This window comes from Elephas maximus, chromosome 22 (assembly GCF_024166365.1).
Source record: "Elephas maximus indicus isolate mEleMax1 chromosome 22, mEleMax1 primary haplotype, whole genome shotgun sequence".
Lineage (NCBI taxonomy): Eukaryota > Metazoa > Chordata > Mammalia > Proboscidea > Elephantidae > Elephas > Elephas maximus.
In genome coordinates, this window is record NC_064840.1 from 21257494 (window position 1) to 21283194 (window position 25701).

General features: G+C 44.6%; 2 protein-coding genes across 6 annotated transcripts in view; one reads left to right on the forward strand and one right to left on the reverse strand.

The window, feature by feature from the left end:
- The window catches only part of PI4KA (phosphatidylinositol 4-kinase alpha), a 155468-nt gene that overhangs the window by 49880 nt on the left and 79887 nt on the right, over nt 1–25701 (reverse strand). The window lies entirely within an intron of this gene.
- SERPIND1 (serpin family D member 1) lies at nt 12536–24956 on the forward strand. The gene is made up of 5 exons (XM_049867023.1): nt 12536–12560; nt 16478–17376; nt 20931–21204; nt 23181–23325; nt 24160–24956. The coding sequence occupies exons 2-5, from the start codon at nt 16494–16496 to the stop codon at nt 24349–24351; spliced, it is 1494 nt and encodes a 497-aa protein (XP_049722980.1). The 5' UTR covers nt 12536–12560; nt 16478–16493; the 3' UTR covers nt 24352–24956.

A 25701-nucleotide genomic window follows, 5' to 3' on the forward strand; every position in this document is an offset into this window, starting at 1 on the left:
CAAATATCCACAAATCCCAGGCCCTGTGCCAGGGATGCAGAGATGGGACAGAAGATGGGGCCCAACACAGGGGTCGGGGAGTGAGATGGCATCTCCACACAGGGCTGGGGGACTACAAACTAACACTCTCTGAACAGCAATTTGGTAATGTATTAAAAAATCCTAAATATTCCCAATATCCCATCTCCAATAATCTAACCAAAATAATAATATTTAGGCACGAAAATGTAACATTTGTTACAACAGCAAAATAAACAGAAAAAACTAAAATGTCTACCTGGAAGGGGCAGTTGAATAAGCGAGAGTATATTAAAAAATTTTTTTTTCTGAGAGTATTTGTGCCACAGAACTTGCAAAATCCAGTAAGTGAAAAAATGTATGATGTATAAATCATGATGTAGATTCGTAGGTAGGTTATGCCTAAATATAAACTCATAGAAAAAAAAGGGGGAAAAAGCAATACATTACTATCAGTTATTTCTGGGTGGCTGTCTTGCCAGGGATTTCTAGATTATTTTTCAAAGTTGTCTGCATTTCCTAGTGTTCCTCCATAAGGGTGTTCCTCCCACAATAGTGCAGAGGACACAAGTGCAGGTCCAGTACTTGCAGCATAGGGATGGATGGCCTTGCCTGAGAGCTGCAGCGAATGCAGTCTCAGGGGGGTAGAGAAGGCTGAGGGCAGCAATGGGCACAAGTGCCATAGGGCAGAAAGCCCTGCTCTGGATGGTGGTCACCAAAAAACAACTGACAAGGGGGTTCCAGTTTAGCCAATGGCCAAGGACAAAAGGGCTGACTGTGTGAGAGGGCAGGCCTGCTTGGGGCGAGGTCCCACATGATGTTGGAGGCCTGACGGAATTCCCAGATGGCAGTCTTTACTTAGCACTCAGGATCTATATGGCTAAGAGCTTCTGGTGTCTCTAAGAGCCCTTGTTGGATAAGGAAAAGGCCTGGCTTCCTTCTAGAATGCTTCACTCCCAATGGAATCAGGGCCTCCAAGTGGCTGGGAAGCCTCAAGTGTTCTTGGCACAGGCAAGAGAAAGTTACTCTTAAATCCACCTATGACGTACGATACAACTCCTCACCCAAGAACTTTGGCTGGGAAGTGTTCCCTGTGGGTTCTCCCTGCTCTGACTCAACTTGAAGAACAAACTCCTTGCCTAGTCCTCACCTGCTGGCCAGCATCCCACCTGAGACTGCTCAACTCCCCAGAAAGGGAAGGCCAGGGTGGTATCCAAAAAAGCCCTAGAGATGCTGTGAGATACACTGGGATGAAGTCACGGTCCAGCTGTGACCAGGGCTCTGTGCAGGAAAATAGTCCCACACACCCAGAGAGACAGAGATGGGGCATGATATTCTAGAACAGGGCCTCAGGACAATGATGGGTCACGAAAGTCTAGCCCACTAAGAGGAAAGGCAAAGGCTGAGGACAAGCTGTAAGATCACTGACCTGCTTGTTCCTAAAAAACCAAGGTCAAGGAAGAAAATGGGAACTGAAATAGAGACAATTCAATAATCAACATCTGGAAGCAGAAGTCAAGAAATTGAATCTGCTGCCTATAAAGTTTAAAAACCAAAGGTGTCGCTTTGGTGATTAAGATGCGCCTGACTCAAGCCATGGTCTTTTCAGTTACCTCATATGCAAGCGAAAGTTAACTAATGAAAAAGGAAGAAGAATTGACACATTCAAACTGTAGGGTTCGATAAGAATACTCAATATAGTGAGGACTGCCAGAAGAATGTACAAACAAAGCTTGGAAGAAATACAACTAGAATGTTCCTTAGAAGTGAGGATGCTAAGACTTTGATTTGCTTCCTTTGGACACATCATGAAAAAAGGCCAATCGCTAGAAAAGGACATCATATTTGGTGAAGTAGAGGGCCAACAAAAACAAGGGAAACCGTCGATGAGATGGACTAACACAACAGCCACAATGGTGGACTCAAACATACCAACAATCACAAAGACGGCACAGGACCAGTGCAGGATGGGCCAACGTTTCACTGTGTCGTATACAAGGGCGCAATGAGTTGGAGCTGACTCAACAAAAAATAACAATAATAACAAAAAGATATAACATCCAAGTACAACGCATGAACCCTGACTGAATCTTGGGTTTAAAAAAAAAAACTATAAAGGGCATTTTTGAACTCTTGGAGGCACCAGACTTGAGGCGTCATGGTGTCCACTCTAACTTACCTTCCAATGCTTCAGGATGTACCTCCATCCTCATACACCTATACATTAGGTGGCTAGTATATGGGTGGTTCGTTGCTCAATTCTTCCAACTTCTCTGTAAATTTTTTCCCTTTTTCTAAAATAGTATTTCACTGTATTTTTGATAGGAGTGTACATAGCGAAACAGGTTTTCATTTTACAATTTCTACAGATATTGCTCAGAGATACTGGTTACATTCTTCACTGTATCAACATTCTCATTATTTCCGTTCTAGCTGTTTCCTTCCCATTAACCGAGTCTCAGAGCCCCCCAACCATCTCATGTACACTTTAGAGTATTTGTTTACCACTAAGTCGCATATAGACAGTTTTTTTTAAAGCAGCACAGTATATTCATTACTTTATGGGCTAACCTGCTATTTAGTTAAAAGGTGATTTGAGGTAATAGCTTCAGTTCAAGGCTTACAGAATATCTCAAGGCAATAGTCTCAGGGATTCCTCCGGTCTCAGTTTGTCCAAACCAAACCCAAACCCATTGCCTTCAAGTTGATTCTGACTTGTAGCGACCCTACAGGACAGAGTGGAACTGCCCCATAGGGTTTCCGAGGAACTGCTGATGTTTTGGTTCACAGCCATAGACTTAACCACTATGCCACCAGGGCTCCAGTGGTTCCAGTAAGTCTGAATTTTTTTGAAAATTTGAAGTTCTGTTCCACCTTTTTCTCCCTTTCTCTCATGATCCATCTGATTGTGGTCCTGATTAGAATATTTGGTAGTGACAGCTGGACAACATCTAGTCCTTCTAGTCTCAGGATAGAAGGGCCATGGTTAATGAAGACAGTTAGTTCTGTGGAGTGGTTCCTTCTCTGAGTCTTGAGTTTCCTTCTTTTTCTTTTGCTCCAGATGAGTGGAGACCAATAGTGGTATTTCAGATGGCTGCTTGCAAGCTTTTAGAACCCTAGATGCTATTCACTGGACTAGGATATAGACCATAAACTTTGTGAATGATATTATGCCAAATGATTGAGTTGTTCCACGTGACTATGACCCCAAGCCTTTAAACCATAGAAACTGATCCCATGAGGTGACTGGTTACGTTTACAAAACATCACTCTCAGTTTCTGTGGCCCTTATTTAACCAAGTTAACTGCTGCTGCTGTGTGTGTTATGTGCACACACACATATATATTTATACATATATATGTATACATATAAAGACACAACACATGCGTATTTTGGTTACTGTCACAAAATTGTATATAACATAGCATTTACCTGAACATCCTTCGTGGGTGTTTTTGTGTACACAACCTATGGCGTCAGTTAACCCGGTTGTGTACATTTTTCCCATAGTCACTGCTACCTTTTCCATGAACACAAATAAAAAGTGACTACTGTTTACAGAATGAACCCCTTCTCCCCCACCCTGGAAACCACCAATGAACATTGGTCTCTGTATATATAGCTGCTCTTGTCATTTATAAAGGTCAGGTCATACAATATTTGTCCTTTTGTGATTGACTTATGTTGCTTAGCATAATGTCCTCTAGGTTCATCCATGTTCCAAGATGTTTCAAGAACTCATCATTCTTTACAGGTGTGTAGTACCACGTTTTGTTTATCCATTCATCTGTTGGTTGGCAATTATGTTTCCACCTTTTGAACAGTGCTACAATGAACATAAGCATGCATATCCATTTGTGTCTCTTCTATTACATCTCCAGGGTATATATACCAAGAATCAAATGGTACCTCTTATTTCTAATTTTTTGAGGAATCATCATACTATTTTATATAGCAGTTGTGCCATTTTACATTCCCACCAGCAATAGATGAGGGTTTCAATCTCCTCAAATCCTTGCCACCATTTGCTGTTTCCTTTTTTTAATTTTTATCATAGCCAGCTTAGCAGGCGTGAGATGGTATCTCATCGCTGTTTTGATTTACAACTCTCTAATGACCCTAGAGCATCGTTTCATGTGTTTGTTGGCTGCCTGAATATCCTATTTGGTGAAGTATCTGTTCATGTCCTTTGCTCATTTTTTAATTATTTGTCTTTTTGTTGTTGAATTGCTGAAATTTTATATATATTTTGGATATTCGACCCATATCAAATGTTGTTCCCAATGATGTCTTCCCAGTATGTATTCTTTTACTCTTTTGATAAAATTCTTTTGATGAGCACAAGTATTAATTTTTACGAAGTTCAATTTATCACATTTGTCTTCTGCTGTTTGTACATTTGTAGTTATGTTTGATACTCTATCTTAACAAAAATTAGGTCCCAGAGTTTTGTCCCTATGTTTTATTTCAAGAACTTTATAGTTTTAGCTTTTAACATTTTGGTCTTTGATCCACTTATTGTTAGTTTTGTGTATGGTGTGAGGTATGGGTCCAGTTTCATTTTTCTGTAAGTGGATATTCAATTTTGCCAGCACCGTTTGTTGAAGAGACTGTTTCTTCCCCATTGAATAGGCCTTGATCCCTGGTCAGAAACCAGTTGTCCATAGATACATGGATTTATTTCTGGGTTCTCAAATCTATGTATCTACCCTTGGACCAGTACCGGCCACTTTGATTGCTGTAGCTGTATGGTAAGTTTTGAGATCAGCAAGTGTAAGGCCTCCTATTTTGTTCTTCTTCAATACAGCTTTGGCTATTCATGGCCTCGTTCCTTTCCATATAAAGCTGGTGATTAGTTTTTCTATTTCAGCAAAAAATTCTGTTGGGATTTGGATCAGGGTTACATTGTATCTCCAGATTGCTTTGGTATTACTGACATTTTCATCATATTAAGTCTTTCTATCCATGAGGATGGGATGACTTTTTGTTGTTAAGTTGTTAAAGTTTTATACATATTGTCGTTATTAGATCCTTGTCGGATATATGGTTTCTGAAGATACTCTCCCAGTCAGTAGCTTTTCCTTTCACTTTTTTTGTAAACTGTTTTCTTTTTGGGAACCCTGGTGGCATAGTGGTTAAGTGCTACGGCTGCTAACCAAAGGGTGGGCAGTTCGAATCTGCCAGGTGCTCCTTGGAAACTCTATCGGGCAGTTCTACTCTGTCCTACAGGGTCGCTATGAGTCAGAACCAACTCGACGGCACTGAGTATTAGGGGTATTTTCTTTTTGTAAACTATTTTGATGAGCACAAGTTTTTAGTTTTTATGAAGCCCCATTTATTTGACTTTTGCTATTTGTGCTTTTATTAGATAACCCATTGTTGAAAGCCAGGCTTGACAGCATTGTCCTGCTTGTTCTAAGAATTTTACAATTTTAGTTTGCAAAATTTAGGTCTTTAATCCGTTTTGAATCTGTTTTTGCGTATGGTGTGAGGCATAGATTCTGTTTCATTTTTCTGCAAGTGGAAATCCAATTTTCCCAGCACCACTTATTGAAGAGACTCTTCTTTCCCCATTTGTCAAAAATCATTGACCACAGATGTGAAGGTTTATTTCTGGGCTTTCAATTCTATTTCATTGGTCTACGGCTGTTTTGATTACTGTAGCTGTATAGTATGTTTTAAAATCAGGAAGTGTGAGTCCTCCCACTTTGTTCTCTTTTAACACTGCTTTACTTATTCTGGGCCTCTTGCCATTCCATATAAAGTTGAGGATTGGTTTTTCTATTTCTGTAAAGAAGGCTGTTAGAATTTTGACTGAGATCGTGTTGAATCTATAGATCGCTTTAAGAAGTACTGACATCTTAACAATATTAAGTCTTCCAACCCATGAACATGGAACATCTTTGCACTTAGTTTTCTTTAATCTCTTTCTGCAGTGTTTTACAGTCTTCATTGTATATGTCCTTCACGTCCCTGGTTACATTCATTCCTAGGTATTTTATTCTCTTAGATGCTATTCTAAATGGAATTGTTTCCCTAATTTAACTTTCAGATTTCTCATTGCTGGTGTATAGAAATCCAACTAATTTTTGTTGTTGTTATTGACCTCTACCCTACAACTTTGCTAAGTTCCTCTGTTAGCTCCAGAAGTTTTCTTGTGGGCTCTTTGGGATTTTCTATACATAGGATCATATCATCTGCAAACAATCTGGATACTTTATTTATTTTTCTTGTCTTACTGCCCTGGCTTGGACTTCTAATACAATATTGAATAGACGTGAAGAGAACAGGCACTCTTGTCTTGTTCCCAATTTCAAGGGAAAAGCTCTCAGTCTTTCTGCATGAAGTATAATATTGGCTGTTGGCTTTTCATATATACCCTGAATCATACTAAATTTCCCTTCTACTCCAATCTTCTTTACGGTTTTCATCAAGAAAAGGTTTTGGATTTTATCGATTACTTTTTTCTGCATCCATACAGATGATCACGTGGTTCTCTTCCTTTGTTCTACTGATATGGTGTATTGCATCGATTGATTTTCTAATGCTGAACCATCCCTGCATTCCCAGAACAAATCCTACTTGGTCAAGGTATATAACTCTTTTAATATGCTGTTGGATTCTGTTTGATAGTATTTTGTTGAGTATTGTTGCATCTATATTCATAAGAGCATATTGGCCTGTAGTTTTTGTGGTGTCTTTGGTTTGGGTATCAGGTTATATTTACTTCATAGAACGAATTAGGTAGTACTCCTTCCTTCTCTAACTTTTTGAAGAATTTAAACAGTATTGGTGTCAATTCTTCTCTGAATGTTTGGTAAAATTCCCCAGTGAAGCCATTTGGTCCAGGGCTTTATTTTGTTGGCAGGTTTTTGATCACTGATTTGATCTCTTCACCTGTTATAGGTCTGTCGAGACTTTCTATTTCCTCTTGAGTCAGTCTGGGTAGGTTGTGTGCTTCTAAAAATTTGTCATTTAGGTTACCTAGTTTGTTACCACACAGTTGTTCATAATATTCTGTCGTAATTCTCTTTATTTGTTTTGGGTCAGCTGTAATGCCCTTTCTTTTTTTATTTTTGTTATTTGCATCTTTTGTCAGTCTAGCTAAAAGTCTGTAAATTTTATTGATCTTTTCAAAGAACCACTTCTGGTTTCATTTATTCTCTCTACTGGTTTTCTGTTTTTTATTTTATTTATTTATGCTCTGATTTTTGTTATTTCCGTTCTTCTGGTAGGTTTAGGCTTAGCTTCCTCTCCTCTTTCTAGTTCTTGGAGTTGAATAGTTAGGCTGTTAATTTGGGATCTTTATTTATTTTTTTTATGTAGGCACTTATTGCTGTAAGTGTCCCTCTGAGTACTGCCTTCACTGCATATCCTGTAAGTTTATTTTAGGCTGCACTTTCATTTTCATTTGACTCAAAAAAAATTTGTGATTTCTCTTTTGATTTCATCCTTGGCCCACTGGTGGTTTAACAGTGGGTTGTTTAATTTTCATATCTTTGTGTATTTTCCAGGTTTTTTTTTTTTTTTTCTGGTATTGATTTTTAGCTTTACTCCGTTGTGGTCAAAGAAAATACGCTGTATGATTTTGATTACTTAAAATTTATTGAGACTTGCTTTGTTACTACATAAAATGTGGTCTATACTTGAGAATGGTTCATGTGCACTGGAGCAGAATGTATATCGTGCTGTTTGGGGTAGAGTGTTCTATACATGTCTGTTAGGTCTAGCTGGTTTACAGTGTCATTCAGGTCCTCTGTTTCCTTGTTGATCTTCTTTCTAGATGTTCTGGCCAATATTGAAAGTGGTGTATTGAAGTCTCCAACCATTACTGTAGTACCATTTATTTCTCCCTTCAATTCTATCAGTGTTTGCTATATTTATTTAGGTGTCCTGATATTGGCTGCATGTATATTTATGATTGTTAAATTTTCTTGATTAATTGACCCTTTTATCCCTACATAATGTTCATCTTTATCTCTTCTGACAGATTCTGTCTTAAAGTCTACTTTGTCCAATATTAAGATTGCTACCCCAGCTCTCTTTTGGTTATTATTTGCATGGAGTATTTTTTTCCCATCCTTTCACTTTGAACCTATTTGTGTCCTTGGGTTTAAGGTGTGTCACTTGTAAATAGCATATAGTTGGTATCAGATTTTTTTTTTAATCCATTCTGCCACTCTGCCTTTTGATTGGAGCATTTAGTCCATTTACATTCACTGTAATTACTGATGAGAAATTATTTACTCCTGCCATTTTGTTATGTGATTTCTGTGTGTCTTAAGCTTTGTCTTTGTCCTTTAGTACTGCTTGCTTTTGTGTTTTGCTGGTTTATTGCAGTGAGCCTTTTTGGTTCCCTTCTCCTTTCACGTATGGTTTTTAAAAAATATTTTCTTAGTGGTTGCCATGAATACTAGATTTAACAGCTTGTATCTATAACATTCTAGGGTAAGTTGGTATCAGCTTCAGTAAAACGGGAGAAATTTTATATCTGTACCATTCCTCTCTCCTCCCTCTTGTTATTGTTATCGCTAATTATGTCTTTATATTTCATGTGCCCTGTGACATAATTTTATCCTTGCTTTTTATATGTATATTTTTAGAAAACATGAAAGACAAAACATTTGTAATTGTCAAGCATGAATACCTTATTACTAGCCCTTATACCTGTCCACCCATTACCCTTTATTAGGGATCTTTCTTTTTACGTATAGCTTTGAATTACTCTCTAGTGTTTTGTTTCCTTTCATCTACAGAACTCCCATTAGTATTTTTTTGTAGGGCCAGATACGAACTCTCTCAGGTCCCATTTGTCTGCGAATGTTTTACTCTCACCCTCACGCTTGAAGGATGGTTTCACCGGGTACAGTGTTCTCAGTTGGTAGTTTTGTTTTTTGTTTTCCTTTCATCACTTTATATCCTTCTCTTGCCTTCTGCCCCCCAATGTCTCTGAGGAAAAATCGGCACGTAACATTATTTGGGAGCCTTTGATGTGGCTGTTTGCTTCTTCCTTATTGCTTTCAGGATTCTCTCTTTATATTTCATTTTTGAAAGCCTACTTATGACGTGTCTTGGTGTAGAGCTCTTTGGGTTTATCCTGCTTGGGGTTCTTTGAGCTTCCTGGATTTGTAGATTCACGTCCTCTGTTAGATTGGGGAAGTTTTCTGAATTTTTTTTCCAAATATTCTTTCTGTCCCTTTCTCTCTCTCATTTCCTTTTGGAATTTCTATGATGCGTATATTAGGTCTCTTGTTGTGGTCCCATCAGTCCGTTAAATTGTGCTCACAGCCTTCTTGAGGCTCTGTTCTTGTTGCTCTTCAATGTATGTAATTTTAACTACCTTATTCTCTAATCTGCTGATTCTTTTTTCTGCCTGATTAAATCTCTTGGTAAGTCCTTTTATTGTGTTTCTCATTTCAGTTATTGTCCCTTTCAGTTGTAATATCTCTTTTTTTAGATCCTCATTTTGTTCTTGTATTGTTTTTAGCTCTTTGTCTATGTTTTCCCTTAGTTCTTTAATTACATTTAATGTTGTTATATTATATTCTTCCATTTTTTTCATTATTGGTTGTCAAGGATTTCATTTTACTGGGATCCACAATCAATATCCATGGAAGCAGCAGTCAAGAAATCAAACAATGTACTGCATTGGACAAATCTGCTGCAAAAGACCTCTTTAAAGTGTTCAAAAGCAAAGATGTCACTTTGAGGACTAACATACACCTGACCCAAGCCAAGGCATTTTCAATCACTTCATACGCATGTGAAAGCTGGACAATGAATGAGGAAGGCCGAAGAAGAATCGATGCCTTTGAATTATGGTTTGGAAAATACTGACTACTGAAGAATGAACAAATCTGTCTTGGAAGAAGTACAGCCAGAATGATTTTTAGAAGCAACGATGGCGAGATTTCATCTCACATATTTTAGGCATGTATCAGCAGGGATTAGTCCCTGGAGGAAGACATCATGCTTGGTAAAGTAGAGGGTCAGAGAAAAAGAGGAAGACCCTCAACAAGACTGACTGACACAGTGGCTACAGTAACGGGCTTAAGCACAGGACTGGGCAGTGTTTTGTTCTGTGGTACCTATGGTTGCTATGAGTCAGAACCAACCTGATGGCACGTAACAACAAGACGCACTTTCACTCCTTTGTTATGTTCGGTTGGATGGGATATTGTTTCTCCGTTCTTTTTTTGTCTTGTGATTTTTTGTTGGGGCATTGGAATTTTCACAAGTGTTAAATTTTTCAGTTTTCCCCAGGATTTGGTGTTTTTGCCTGCGCTAGTTTCTGCAAGCGACTCTTAGCTGGGCAGAGCCTTCAACCTTTGCTTACCATTTCCATCTCCCTTCCTGGTTTAAACGGGATTCAAAAGTTCCAGATCCCATTTTTCAACTTTCAATCTATCCCAAGCACACCAGGGAACACTCAGGCGAGATGCTGTGTACTAATCAATCTGTCCACCAGGGGGGGCAGTTCCCTGCCTCTGGATATTACTCCCTTCCCTTCTGTTTCTCTGGAAGGGAACACCCAGCCCGAAAGAGCCTCCCTGGGTGTGGGTTATCATGTTTTTAGTCAGGAAACCCACACCCAGTGAGCCCCCTTCAGGCCTGGGTGTTGTCCTGTGGTTTTGCCTCTGGTTTTGTTCCCTGCTTTGTGGAGACTGTTTGTATCTGAGCTGGCATTTAGGTGAAGCACAGATAAGACTGTCTTCCCTTTCAGGTTGGGGAAGCAGTCTCCACTTAGGTGGCCCACCTCCTGACTCCATTATAGGGAACCTTCCGTAGGAGCTCCTAACAGTCTAGCCACCGAGAGTTACTGGTTGGGGCAGGGGTAGTCTCACTCTGAATGGACCCCCAGGGAGGTCTGCCTTCTTGCTATCAGAGCCTGCCCCTAGTACACTGGCTGTGGGTGTGGCCTATACTCAAGATGCCTGCTTTCTAGCACACAGCAGCCTCAATCATCAGTCTGCAGCACCAACTTAAGAGGGAGCAGGAAGACCCAAACTGATCCCCACGGAGGTCTCTCCTGTCGGTTTCAGAGGCCTGAGCTAAGGGGTACACGGGTCAGTGTCTGACCACATACACGTTCATGGTCAGAGAGCCACCTTCCAGGGGATGCCCAAAGCCCAACTTGGCAGTAAGACCACCCCACCACCCCTCACCCGCAGGAATAGGTACCCCTGCAACTGGAAGGAGAGGGTGCCTGATCCTGCACCCAAGGGCCCAAGGTTGGCAAGCATCGTGGAACCTGGCCAGGGTGAGGGCGCCAGGTCACCAAGACTGCTGCTGCCCAGGTCTGCACCTGGAGTCTCCCCACTGTAACCTTCACGGGGCTGTATTCTAGGCAGGACCTGGCCGAGTGTTCACTTTGAGGTATCTGCCGAGGGAGCTGCCGAGGCCGTGTGCCACACAGCAGCCCCTGGACCCACGCGCCCAAGAGCCCCGTGAACCCAGGTATTCCCGCAAGGTCCAAATCACATTATGTCCTATTTCACAGAATGTACCATGGATGTTAAGTGATGGATGACTGTAATTTTTTAGATCATAAAATTAAAAACACAAATTTAAACAAAAACAATAAACTATCACAGTCCTGGAGTCCCTGGGTGGTGCAAATAGTTAATGTACCCGGCCACTAACCAAAAGGTTGAAGTTCAAGTCCACCCAGAGGTGCCTCGAAATAAAAGCCTGGTGATCTACTTCTAAAAAATCAGCCACTGAAAACCCTACGGAGCACAGTTCTACTCCGACACACATGGGGTTGCCATGAGTCAGAGTGGACCTGACGTTAATTTTTTATATCATAGCCCCATGGATCCCTGTGAATGCCTAAATGGACTTGAGTTTGAAAACCACTGCTTCAGGTAACATCCCTCTCTCTCCAACAATGAACATGACAGTTTGGCTGCAAGCTCTCCTTGACTGGAGAAAGGTTCTATTCCATGGTTTCTTCGCGCTCTAAGCCACCAATCTCATACTTTCCCCTCCACTTTTGTCTGAGGTACATGATCACAGAAGGACGGGGACACCTGCCTCATTGCCGAAGCAGCCACGTCAACCCTGGAGACCTGGGCAAGGTCAGATGCTGTGATCAGATCTCCCTCTGGCCTCGTAAAAGGAAGAGAAATACTTGGAGGGCAGGTCTGTAGCCTCTACTTTCAGGGAAGCGTTCCAGCTCTCCCTGACTCAATCTCATCACCCAGAACTCTGAAGAGTGTCTTGGTGACTTCAGCAAGGGCTGCTCCTGCACCAAGGCTCTGTAAGCACGCAGACAATTCTGGTGTCACACGTTCAAAACAGCAGCTAAGTCACAACTTGAGCTAAATCACAAGCTGAGAAGTCACAAGTCACTTAGCAGTGATCAAAGACATAGTTGAGGGGGTTTGTGCTGACAAAGCTAGCTGAGTATTGTTTGACTTGGGACATATTTACTTTGGAAAACATGCAACAACAGCTTAGCACCAAAGTTCACATTGAAATTCCACTGCTGATCTTGGCTGTTTTCATCTCTGCAACTCCACGTCTCAGCAGCACAGAGGTAAGTCTGGTCTTTAACACTTCTGCTGATCATAAAATCTTATTTGTGATCTTTCAATATGAGCTTCATTTCTCCATCCGACTACAAATTTCAATGCTTTCTATACTATTTGAGAAATGCAAAGATTTTTTTTTAAAACCTGCTTATTATAAAATTCTGTCAGTTATGTTATCAGGACAATTGACAAAATTGGATCATGGACCATAGAATAGATGGAAGTATTACATATACGTTAAAATATTTTGAATTGGATGACTGTACTGTGGTTATGTATGAGAATAATCTTGTTCTCAGGCACTTTTCCCTAAGGTATTAGTATTAAGGATTAAAGGGCCAGGATATATGCAACCTACTTTCAAATGGTTTGGAAAAGAATAATATGTGTGTGCGTATATATATGTTTACACACACACACACACATACATATATGGAGAGAGAGAGAAAATGATAAAGCAAACACTTCAAATACAAAACCCTAGTGACTCTCTGGGTAAAGGGTATATAGAGGTTGTTCTCTATACCATTCTTGCAACTTTTCTGTAAACTGAAGTTATTTCAAGATAAAAAAGATTTTGTAAATCCAGGCAGTTATGTCTCTCCTACCACACCTGCTGTTTGGGCCTAGTCCCCCAGGAGGGACAAGGTGTCCCGGTGTCATGCTCTGACGAACCACTGAAAAGTCCTGCTCCACACAATTAACACAAGAAACCACCATGTGAAATTTCCATGAAAACAAACTTTTGAGCAATTTTCCTATTGCTCTCTTCAAAGACAGTAATCTGAATTTAAACACAAGCTAAACCTAGTGATAATTTTTAAATATCTTATATAATTTTTGTGGTACTAAGTAGCAAAACCAAGGAGCCTCAGTGGTACAGTGGTTAACTGCTCAGTTGCTAACCGAAAGGTTGGTAGTTTGAATAAGCAGCAAAACCAAGGAGCCTCAGTGGTACAGTGGTTAACTGCTCAGTTGCTAACCGAAAGGTTGGTAGTTTGAATCCACCAGCTGCTCTGTGGAAGAAAGATGTAGTAGTCTGCTTCTGTAAAGACTATAGCTTTGGAAACCCTATGGGGCAATTCTACTCAGTCCTATGGGGTCACTGTGAGTGGGAATCAACTCGATGGCTACAGGTTTTAAGTGGCAAAAAATCAAGGACCATAAAGGACCTAATTGTTATATATAGAAAATATCATAGTTTCTGCTTCCTCTCATGAAGGAATAATGAAAATTACTCTTGGCTTTTCAACATATAACATAGGTTCAGAGTATATGAAGCTTCCAAATATACTATCCGAATACCAAGATAAATACATGAATGCCTTTGCCCCGTCCTCCTAGTTGGTTCCAAATTTTTTTTCCTGAACTCTTATCTATTCGAGTTTATTTTTTTTAAACCTTATTTTATCTGAGAAGGATACTTTTAAGTGCCATCTATCAAGCAGATGTCCACCAAGTTGCTTTTCTAACTTTTTAAAATGTATTGCCATCAACACCCAGGCCCCATGCTATTTGGAAACTGGGCCTAATTCTACCTGACAGCCAAACACTGCAGAATTTATTCACAGGTGCAGACCACAAGGTACGACAGTGCTCACTACTGGGAGGCTGGGCGAAAAAAGACAGCAGACACTTTGAAAGTTAGAAACTCCGAGGCTTCCCCTCCTAAAAATGTGAAATTCAGAAACCTCTCAGTCATGACTGACACACACTTTGAGCTGATTGTTTTAGTAGTTCCGTAGGGGGAAGGCCCAAGGAGGGAGACTGGAGGCAGGGAAGCCGTCCAGGAAGTGACTCTCAGAACAGGTCTGTCTAAAGAGGGGCTGTCAATCATGTGCTCCTTGAGTAACGGAGTGCTCCATGCTCCCCTGTGAACAAGGCACACTAGACTCTGAGGAGCTGGCAGTCCAGCCAGCTTGGCTTGAACCTAGCCACTGCCACTTTTAGTGATGTAAGACTCAGTTTCCTGCTATGGGAAATGGCAAGGGCAACACTGAGAGAATTAGTTAAATCACAAAGCACAATAGGCATTGCTCTTATTAACATCTACAAATCTTACAGTATTTCAAGTGGGTATCCAGACAGTTGGGTGGTGCAACTTTGGTTAACGTGCTCGGCTGCTAACCAAAAGGTTGGAGGTTCGAGTCCACCTAGATGTGCTAGGAAGAAAATCAGCCTTTGAAAAACCTACGGAACACGGTTCTATTCAGACACACATAGGGTCACCGTAAGTCGGAGCTGACTCAACAACAACTGGTTTCCATGTAGTTAGCCCCGACTTCTGGACTAACAAGTTCAAATATTTGCTTAACGGAAGCCAGTAACTCTTATCTGGCCTACACTGGAGGCAGATATTCTGGCCCTCACATATCTACTGAGCAGGAAATGATCACTGAAGCACAACCAACTTAGCAGAACAAAAGGCTTCCTTCCAGGGTGAGCAGAAGTCATACTGGGATCATGAACTACCTGCCTGGGTCAGCATTATAAACACTAACTGTCAGCGTCCAGGCAAAACGTGGACACATCAAATTATACCTCATCTACCCGGGATGCCGGCACTGGGTTTTTTTTACCCGGAATGCAGTTAATAACCTGGACATAAGCAAAAGGAAAACTTATTTGGCAGCCAAAATTGATTTGACAAGCAAGTCAAATCCTTCCTGGCACAGGCAAGGGACTGACAGATAAATATAGGCTTGCCACAAGGTCCGTGTATTAATAACCAACTTTACTTAAATGAAGGTAATGACGCTTAGGCCTTTAATAAGAACTTTCTGACATCACTCGCACACAGACCTTAGACGCTGGGTGAGATAATTTCTAACCTCAGGTTAGAACCAGCAGAATAGAAGATTTAGTTCCTCCTGGCAACAGTGGGCATGACTGCCAAACAAAGAGAAAAAATATACCAGCAGCAAGCAGTATTACCTGACAGCTACAGGACAGCCAGGGAGGAGGAAGGCCCCAACCACATCTCACTAGGCCCCAAGGGTGAGCCTGTATTACCGACAAGCACAAACCCAACACAAATAAAACCACCCTGGGTGACTACTCAAATTTAAATTACCTTTAGAGTATTTGTTTTCAGAAAGCAGGGCACAGTACACTTTTTCAACATCTCCATCCCAAAGTGGGAGTGGTTTGGGTCTTCAGGCAGGACTCAGTCCCTCTGCCCTCTGGCCCTGGTCTCAGGTAGTACTCGCCATGCCCCACCTCCAGGCCTACTCCAGCCCTCCTCCTCGGTGAGCTCTTGGGGCCCTCCCACCCCACTCCCCACCACGTGGAGGAAGGGCCACACACCTGCCCTTCTGTGCCCATGGGCTCCGCTGGCTTGACAACAAGAACCCTGGCTTTACTGAGCGTCTCTCCAAGCTGGCCAGGGAGCCCTGTGGGAGGAAGGGACCTTTGTGCCTCTAGCGCCCAGCATGTCGTTTGGAGCTAAAACCAAAAACCAGCTGCTGTGATGTCGCCTCTGACTTACGGCGACCCTATACGTGTCAGAGCGGCACTGTGTTCCACAGGTCTTTCAATGCCTGGTTTTTTGTAAGTAGGTCACCAGGCCTTTCTTCCGAGTCACCTCTGGGTAGACTGGAAACTTTCGGATAACACCTCATAGCAGTAACCATTTGCACCACCTAAGAGCTCAGAGACTCTTAATGCTGAGTGAATGAATGAAAAGAAAACTCCACCCACCCCACAACTAAGCCCTCAGGGCTCCAGGTGGTTACGATTTTGCAAACCTTTAAAGCAGAGATTCTCACTTAGGGGCCCATAGATTCTTCAAGGGGGTTCTGAAGCCCACACACAGCGTTGGGTAAGCCTTGAAAGGCCATGATCCAGAAATAGCTGGGATCTGCTGCTCCAAGGTGCTGGTCTCCTGCTGCCACCTCTCACTGTGTGTGGTTCTCTCTCCCAGCTCCACCTCTGCCAAAATGAAACGTCTGCTTCCTTCACTTGTCATCTGTCTCATTGTAACATCTGCATGTGGGGAGAACAAGGGCCTGGGGGAACAGCCTGGAGAAGGCAGAGAGCGCTCCAAGACTGCCAATCCACAGTGGGGGCAGCTAACCAATAAAACCCTGGGCCTGCCCGTCCTCCCCGCAGACTTCCACAAGGAGAACACAGTCACCAACGTCTGGATCCCGGAGGGAGAGGAGGATGACGACTACCTGGACCTGGATAAGATACTCAGCGAGGATGACGACTACATCGACATCATTGACGCCGTCTCCCCCACCGAGTCGGGGGCGAGCGCCAGCAGCATCGTCCAGCTCTTCCAAGGCAAGAGCCGGATCCAGCGCCTGAACATCCTCAATGCCAAATTCGCCTTCAGCCTTTACCGAGCCCTGAAGGAGCAAGCTGGCACCTCTGAGAACATCTTCATAGCGCCTGTTGGCATTTCCACCGCGATGAGCATGATCTCTTTGGGCCTGAAGGGGGAAACTCACGAACAAGTACACTCGATTTTGCATTTTAAGGACTTCGTCAACGCCAGCACCAAGTACGAGACGCTGACTGTCCACAATCTCTTCCGCAAGCTCACTCACCGCCTCTTCAGGAGGAACTTTGGGTACACGCTACGGTCGGTCAATGACCTTTACATCCAGAAGCAATTCCCCATCCTGGAGGACTTCAAAACCAAAACGAAAGAGTATTATTTTGCAGAGGCCCAGCCGGCTGACTTCTCTGACCCTGCTTTCATAGGGAAGACCAACCACCACATTTTGAAGCTCACCAAGGGTCTCATCAAAGACGCTCTGGAGAATATCGATCCAGCGACACAGATGATGATTCTAAACTGCATCTACTTTAAAGGTAAGAAATGGCCTTACACTCCCCAAAACAAAACCACAACATACTCTTTTTAGTATGCAGGTGGCTTGAATGCCAGGAACTGTATTCTAGCTGTCATTTATCCATGAAACCAAGCACACAGTCACCTCATAGGCCAGAGACAGGGAAGGCCATGATGAGGGGACAATAGTGTCTGACATCTACCGAGCCCTTACTCCTGAAGCTCACTTCATCCTCACACCAACTGTGCAAGGTTGTCATTATTGTCAGTGTCCCCAAGGCACAGAGAAGTAAAGCGGAACTCCAAGGGCACACAGCTGGTGAGTGGCGGGGCCGAGTGGGGACCCAGGCAGACTGTCTCCAGCATGTGAACTTTTAACCATGTCAAAGCGGACAAAATAATGCAAAAACCTGTTAGCACTTGGCCAAGTGGATTTGAGTTTTTCTCCTTTCCCATTTTCAGTAAGCAGGAATGTGGACAAAAGGGTGAAGAAATGTGTCTGAAGGCTGTTCAGTTTCAGTAGCTGACGTTGACACCTGCAGACCTTTTCCGGGTATTTTTTCACTAATGGGGTGGGGAAATAAACTAATGTTTTCACACAACTATTCTGGGCCAGGTACACGGGCATTTCTAAGGAGGATAATCCCCCCCCCCACAGGACCCCTGGAATCCTAAGAATAAATGCTTTGTAAAGACAGAGCCTCTCTTGAGAAAAGCCCGCACCAAGACCTGAGCCAGATGCATGCTCCATTTCATTCCACAAGCCTAGAATTCTGGAAGGCAGACACAAGGAACAGGTGTGCATCACGAACCAGTCACTTAACACACAACTGTTTCTCCTCTCTGCCACCAAGACCACCAGGCAGCAACTACAGTCAGTCCCTGAGGTCTCCGGGGACCAACAGTTCCCTGCTAGTTAGTTCCAGTGCAGTTTTACAGCAGCAGCCCAGAGGTGTAAAGGCCAGAGACCTTTTCACTGGCTTCTGCTCTGGGTAAGTAGGGTCAGAGCCCCTCATAACTGGCCAACACAGCTGCTCGGTGGCCAAGCTGAAGCCCCCCAACCAGCTCTGCCAGGCAGGCATTCTGTCAGGTGGGAAAATTTGGGCTGAGGAAGCCAGGACCACAGGAGTGACCTGGAGGGGTGAGATCAGAACCCAGTGCTTCCCACCCCCGATCTCCAGGCAGAGTAGAACCATAGGCTGAGTCTCTAACACATATATGAGGAACATAAAATAAACCAGCTGCCATCGAGTCAACTTTGACTCCGCCCCGCGTGTGTCAGAGTAAAACTGCTCCATAGGGTTTTCCATGGCTGCAGATCACCAAGCCTTACTTCCGAGACACCTCAGGGTGAACTTGAACCTCCAACCTCTTGGTTAGCAGCTGAGCTTTTGACCATTTGTGTCATCTAGAGACTCTATGATGAGCATACACACATCCTTTTTGTTACTGGTTAAAATTGCAAATTTTAGAAGTAAACAAACCTGAATCTAAATCTTGGATTCACCCCTTGTTTGTGTGACCTCAAGGTGAGTCGCTTAATTTCTCTGTCACTCAGTTTTCTCAACTTGGTCACGGAGACGGTAAAGCCTACCCTGACAGGGCTGCGATGACGACGACAAGAGACAACAGTGCAATGGTTACTGCAGTGTATGGCATATGGTCAGAGTTCAATGAACTTGAGTGAGATTATATTAGTGTAATAGGTGAAAATGGCTAAGCATGTGGCTGCTAACTTAAAGGCTGGCAGTTGGAGTCCACCCAGAGGCACCTCAGAAGAAAGGCCTGGCGGTCTGTTCTGAAAAATCAGCCATTGAAAAACCTATGCAGTGCAGTTCTACTCTGACACACATGGGGCAGCCGTGAGTCGGAGTCGGCTCGATGTAACCGGTAGTGATTTTAATACGATATTAAGCATACATGACATTTCTACTGATGTTTATCTTACTTCTATGAGCAATAATCTGTTTAGGAATGTCTTCTGAGCAGGCCAGTGGAAGACATTTTGGCAGCGTCGAACTCCTCAGTCCCAGGAGTCTGTCAGGTGTCCCTGAATACATCTAAGAGCCTTCCCGTTAGCCCTGCCAGGCGTTCGCTCACAGGCAGGCAGAAGAAAACGGCAGCAAGCAGCCCCGCCAGCAAGGGGCTGGAGAAACAACTAGGCACGGTCAGTTTATAATCTCCTGACCACAGAACTAGTACCACTTAACCTGGTGCCAGTAATCAGACAGGGTCAAATGCTAGTAACTCCTAATCTTTCGCGGATGCTTGTCAAAGGAGAGGCTAGAAGTGTTCATTTAATCTCTAGCTCCCAAATCTCCATCACTAATTTGATTTTAATTTCAAATGTTATAACCACCTTGTAAACCACAATAAAAAGAGGTTGAGCCTCAGGAGGAAGTCAGAGGAAAGAATCCCAGGAGACTTAGGAGAGCTCCATCGGAGCTGGGTAAAACAATGATTCTCAATCAGGGGCTATTTTTCTCCCAGGGAAAATGTCTGGCAACCTCTTTGGTTGTTACAATTCTTGGAGTTCGGGGTAGCACTGCTGGTATCTCGATGCTAAACATCCTACAATGCACAGGACAGCCCTGCACAACAGAGAATTATCTGGTCCAAATGTTCACAGTGCTGTGGTTGAGAAACCCTGGGTAGGAAACAACAGCTGGAGGCAGAGACTCAGGGACACAGCTGGCCAGCACAGCCACAGGCTAGCGAGGCCACTGGGGGACTCAAACTACCTTCTAAGGAACCCCCTGCTCATCTCATGCCAGTTGCTCTACCTACTGGCTGGGAGCTTTGAACAAGTTACTTCATTTCTTCGAGCCTCTGTTTCCTCACCTGTAAAATGGGGACAGTAATAAAAAGCACCTACTTCAGACAGTTGCTTGGAGGAGAAACTAATACGGGAACAGCAGTCATCTCTTATTCTTAATTACTAGTCTCTTAGACACTATTTTCAACCCTGTGGGGGCAGTTCTACTGTGTCCTATAGGGCCGTTATGAGTTGGAATCAACTTGATGGCAGTGGGTTTTTGTTTGTTTTGAGATACTATTTTCAGAGCTAAAATAGATATTCACTTAATCCTAGATACACAGTATCGTATCTGAATCTAAAGATCTTGATGGCAACCATCACCGATGTGTCCTGAGCGTCATTACAGGGTCACAGGGAGTGAGAGATGAAAACCATCACACAGGCCAGAAATGGGCTCAAAGCTGCACATTTTACAAACAAAGTAGAGGCCCAAGCTAGTGAAGCATCTTACCAGAGCCGAACAACTAGTGAGTGTCAGAATCTAACCCAGAGTCCACCCCAGGCTATCTAACCTCTCTACCACTGCTGTGTGCTGGCATTCTCACCTTTTGGGAATCCTCTAGACAGTGTTCCCTGGGTCAGCCTCAGGTCACCAGGGAGATTCTGAGCTGCCCCGGACCTGCGGAGTTAGACTTGGCTGGGGGGCTGCAGTCTGCATCTGAACACCCCTCTGGGGATTCTGGTGCTCGCTCAAGGGCAAGAACCCATCCTTTAAAGTGGCATTTTAACAAAAGCCTGCTTCTGGCGAATTCACAGGCTCCTGGGTGAACAAGTTCCCGGTGGAAATGACGCACAATCACAACTTCCGGCTGAACGAGCGGGAAGTGGTCAAGGTGCCCATGATGCAGACCAAGGGAACCTTCCTGGCGGCGAGTGATCAGGAGCTGGACTGCGAGGTCCTCCAGCTGGAATATGTGGGGGGCATTGGCATGCTCATTGTGGTTCCCCACAAGCTGTCAGGTATGAAGACCCTCGAAGCACAGCTGGCACCCCAGGTGGTGGAGCGGTGGCAGAAGAGCATGACAAACAGGTACTATGGGGTGGGTGCGCGACCTCTGATCTGGGGGGTGGGGGGACGACCGGAATGCTGGGACCTGGGTGATTTTAAGAAAAGGTGAGAAATGTGTATAAATATTCAAGAATGGCCAGATCAGCAGTCTCTTAATTCGCCCCAAATTTCTTGCTTGGTGAGAGATGATCAGAGAGCTTTTATAAGACACAAGTCTGCTCTCATGAGTTTCAAAAGAGACAGATGACTTGGACTCTCCTTAGAGACAATCCCAGCTCTGCCACACGCTTGCTTTGTGCTCTGAGCAATAGCTTCATCTCCTGCAAATCGGGGACAATCCCGCTACCTCCCAGGGTTGCTGTGAGAAGTACATAGCATGAGCAATGTCGGGTACCCCTCACAGTACCTGGAACCTAGTAGGTGTTCAACAAAGATTAGCTCTGCCTCTCCCCTGCCCAAGAAATCCCAAGGTCCTCTGCTGTAAGATCACAGCCACTGAAAACCTTATGGAGCACAATTCTATTCTGAACACATGGGGTCACTGTGAGTCAGAGTCGACTTGATGACAGCAGGTTTGGATCATGGCAAAAGAACGGAAGAGTCATCCTTCTACCAGATCCTGGCTGTTGTTAGTTGCCACTGAGTTGATTCCAACTCACGGTGACCGCACGTGTGCAGAATAGAACTGTGCTGCCTAGGATTTTCAAAGCTATGACCTCTTGGAAGCAGACTGCCAGACCTGTCTTGCTAGGTGACTCAGGGTGGGTTAGAACCACCAATCTTTCAGCGAGTAGTTGAGCACTTAATCGTTTACACCACCCAGGGCCTGTGGATACAGACTAGGCCCATATTAGGGAGAGAATCTGGGTCTCCTTATAGGACTAGAATACAAAGAAATGCAACACACTGAGAAGCAGGCTGTTAGAAGCTCTTTGCTCAGGTAGCCAGTTAGTCATAAAGCCCCACTGATTCCTTTAAAAATGTCCCTTCTGTAATAGCCTCTCTTTCCTAATCTCACTGCCCCATGACCATGGCCTTGATGCAGAAGAGGCCTCATCAGCCTGCCTATTCTATCCCTCAGTCTGCCTGGAGCCTTAGATACCAGGTTTCTGATCCCAAGGCTCCATCCCTCCAGCCTCTTCTCTAAGCTCTCTGTGGACCTCCACCTGTAGGAACAGTCCAGGCATGGCTGGGATCGGTCTGCTTCCCCACCCTCTACCTTCCTCTCTTGCCCTGCACAGCCTGCACTCTCAAGAGACCCTCAGGCCCACTCCTCCCAGCCACCTCACTCAGCAGCAAGCCGACCCCAGCTTCCAAACTTTGGGCAACCTCAGGCACCCCTCCTCCACAGGGCGTCCCCCTGGATGAGACCCATTCTACTCATTCAGTCTTAATGTAGCCTCTTTGCATTTCCAGTGTTTCTCATTTGTGAGTCTTGGCTTGCCAATCAGAAAGCAAGCTCTTACTTCTCTCTCTCACCCCTCAAGAGCCGGGTGCAGCTCCACAGGCACCACAGCTGCTCTCGTCAATTAGGGACTGACTGAGCTGAGGCCAAGACAGAGCATTGAGCATGGACTGGACATAGAGGGTTGTTTTTTCTGTACACTGACCTTAATTAACAAAATAAGATGCCTGAAACCAGGGAACCAATTCAGAGAATCCTTTTAGATACCTTCTCAAACCATAAACTCTGTGTAAACCAGGAAAAGTTCTACTGCTAGCTAGTAGACAGGAAATAAATGACAGCACCAGGAGGTGACCACACAGCAGTCACACATCCCAATGCCATGGAACTGGACTTACAAAATGACAGTCTTTCCAGAACCCTCAGCTGACTGCACGGGTTAAGGATTTTAACAAGCGCTATGTCAATTCTGGGGTAAATACTACCCAGAGGGGTCGGCTGTGGACATTTAAAGATAGAAACATAGTTCTTTTGTAATTTGTGACACTTCCTGCGGCTGAATAACACTGGGCCCCTTTTTCTTACATTCCAGAACAAGAGAGGTGCTTTTGCCAAAATTCAAGCTGGAGAAGAATTACAACCTGGTGGAGGCTCTGAAGTCAATGGGGATCACAGCGCTGTTCGACAAAAATGGCAACATGTCAGGAATCTCCCAGGATAAGATCACCATCGACCTGGTAATCTCTTCCTCTGCCCTTCCCCATGTGGCCCAATCTGCTCCCACGTGTTCTTGCCTCTTGGTCCCACCGCAGTCTGACTTGCAGGGCAGTGGGCTGGGTGCTGCCTTGCTGGGCCTGGCTGGGGCACAGCGTGTCACTCCCACGGGAGCAAGCCTAGTTCCACAGGGGGCAGCCAGGGGACACTGCGCCTTCCTGGGAGGCCAATCCAGGTACATAAGAGGCAGGGTAGATACGAGGCACGTTCCTGGGGCAGCCCCTATCCTGCTGACACGAGAAAGAGCAGACACGTGTGCTCCCTCTGTGACATGTGCTCTGTCAGCTGCCTCATGATTGACTCATCAGATAAACATGGAGAAACGGCACTACAGGTACATTTAACCGACGTAACCCACCAAGAGGCACTCGGCGAGAGAGCAAGCAGTGGCCCAAATTATACGGCAGGTTCAGGCCCCCTTCTTATGGACATGTGCCCCAGAGAGTGAGAATGAGATGGGGACAAACCAGGCTCCCTTGTCATGGACGTGTGCCCCAGAGAGTCAGATTGGGGGGTGGGTCCCTTGTCTTGGTTCCATAGGCCTCTTGCACTGTGTGTGTTACCAGGAGTGAATGAGATTCTAGAGTTTAAAGATAAATATGTTTTGTACAACATGACCTCCAAGCACAATTACCGCATACTTGACAGGCAACTAGACACTTTCAAGGGTACTTTTGACCAGTTGTGAGCTTTGCTTTACTTGGGATCTTTAGACCCTTTCCCTCAATGAGGTGAGCCTCACAGGTACTGTGAGCCATCCTATGGAGTCTGACAGCTCTCCATTCCATCCACAACAGTTCAAGCACCAAGGCACCATCATGGTGAACGAAGAGGGCACCCAGGCAGCTGCCGTGACTACAGTGGGCTTCATGCCACTGTCCACCCAGGTCCGTTTCACTGTTGACCGCCCCTTCCTGTTCCTGGTCTACGAGCACCGCACTAGCTGTCTGCTCTTCATGGGGAGAGTCACCAACCCCCTCAAGTCCTAAAGGTGGAGCTCTGGGCAGCTGCAGCGTTTTACTGGCCAGGCACGCTGTGGTTGTGTACACATTCTAACATGACAACAGAGATGTCTGGCATTGTGATGCTTGTGATATATGCTACCAATCTGAAATCGAGGCCGACAGGAAGAAGAGAGGACTGAGAAGCTCATGGGAACCAACACTGCATAGCGAACAGTCCCATAAGCTGATAGAAGTTAATGGAACCAGGTGTTACCTGGAGGGTCTCAGCAAGAGATCGAGCTCCCGCCTCTGCAGGGCAAACTTACAGAGTGCACCTCCTTCCCTGGTGGTTCCTGTTCCTCAGCCAGGGTTTCCTATCTGTACACAGAACTGAGTTGCAGGACTCACTTCTCAGCTCTCCCAAGAATAGCACACAATCAGCATCATTCCTAATACATAGGAAAGGAGACCTGTGATGTATGCAGGATGCCTGGGGCATTAGGGCTTAATCCTCTCGGGGCCCAGCCGTCCAAACCAATGCTCAGTGTCATCTGTGCCTCCTTCTGTCACGTCACTGCTGCCCAGAGGACAATGTATACACATAGCCATGTTTTTTTTCCCCTTAGCGATAAATAAATATAGCCACTTTTACCATGTATCTGTTACAATTCTATTTTTGAAGCTCAAGTAATGAACAAAGTCCAAATTGAAAACTGATGAAATCAGGAATGCCAGAGGTTGGCAATGCTGCACACAGACCAGTGTGCTCCAGGTGTGCTTTCAGGTTCAGGGTGTCTAGTGTTCTGTGAAGCACTCGGTCTAGTGCAGCCGCAGATGAGGTTCAGAACTCTGTGTCGCATAAGCAGGGTTCCAGAAGCAAGTGCCGTGCCCTGCACAGGGCACGCCCACCCCATCTCGCATCCCTCGGACACAGTAACAGAGTGAGACCCAGGTGTGGCGCTGTAATGAAGTGTGTTTAGATAAGGTAGGTGATGTCTGAAGAATGTGTCTCTGGATTCTTCACTTCCTGGGTCAGACAAGTGGGTTCAAAACTGAAGGGTGTGACGCTTCTCCTGTGATGGGGTTAATGGACGATGATGGTGACAGCCCCCACAAGCTGTGTGCATGCACACCACCTAAGTCTAACCCTCAGCCCCGCAAGGAGGCCTCTTTCCCATCCTGCAGATGCGGAAGGCACGGTTTGGAAAGGCTCGGCAACCTGCCAAGGGGCCACTGCAGTGAGCAGGGGCCAGGCTTTGAGTACTGGTTGGCCTGACTCCAGCGCCTGTGCCACTGTCAGGTAATGTTTCTAACTGAGGACACCAATGCCAGCAATGGTGATGGCAGCGGGAAGAGCCATGCCCTCCCACCTCACCTTGCACTGGCACCAGGGGG

Coding starts and splice junctions, on each gene's coding strand:
- SERPIND1 (XM_049867023.1), top strand. CDS start 16,494: ATGAAACGTCTGCTTCCTTCACTTGTCATCTGTCTCATTGTAACATCT. Junction 17,377..20,930: donor AAACTGCATCTACTTTAAAG/GTAAGAAATGGC, acceptor GCGAATTCACAG/GCTCCTGGGTGAACAAGTTC. Junction 21,205..23,180: donor CAGAAGAGCATGACAAACAG/GTACTATGGGGT, acceptor CTTACATTCCAG/AACAAGAGAGGTGCTTTTGC.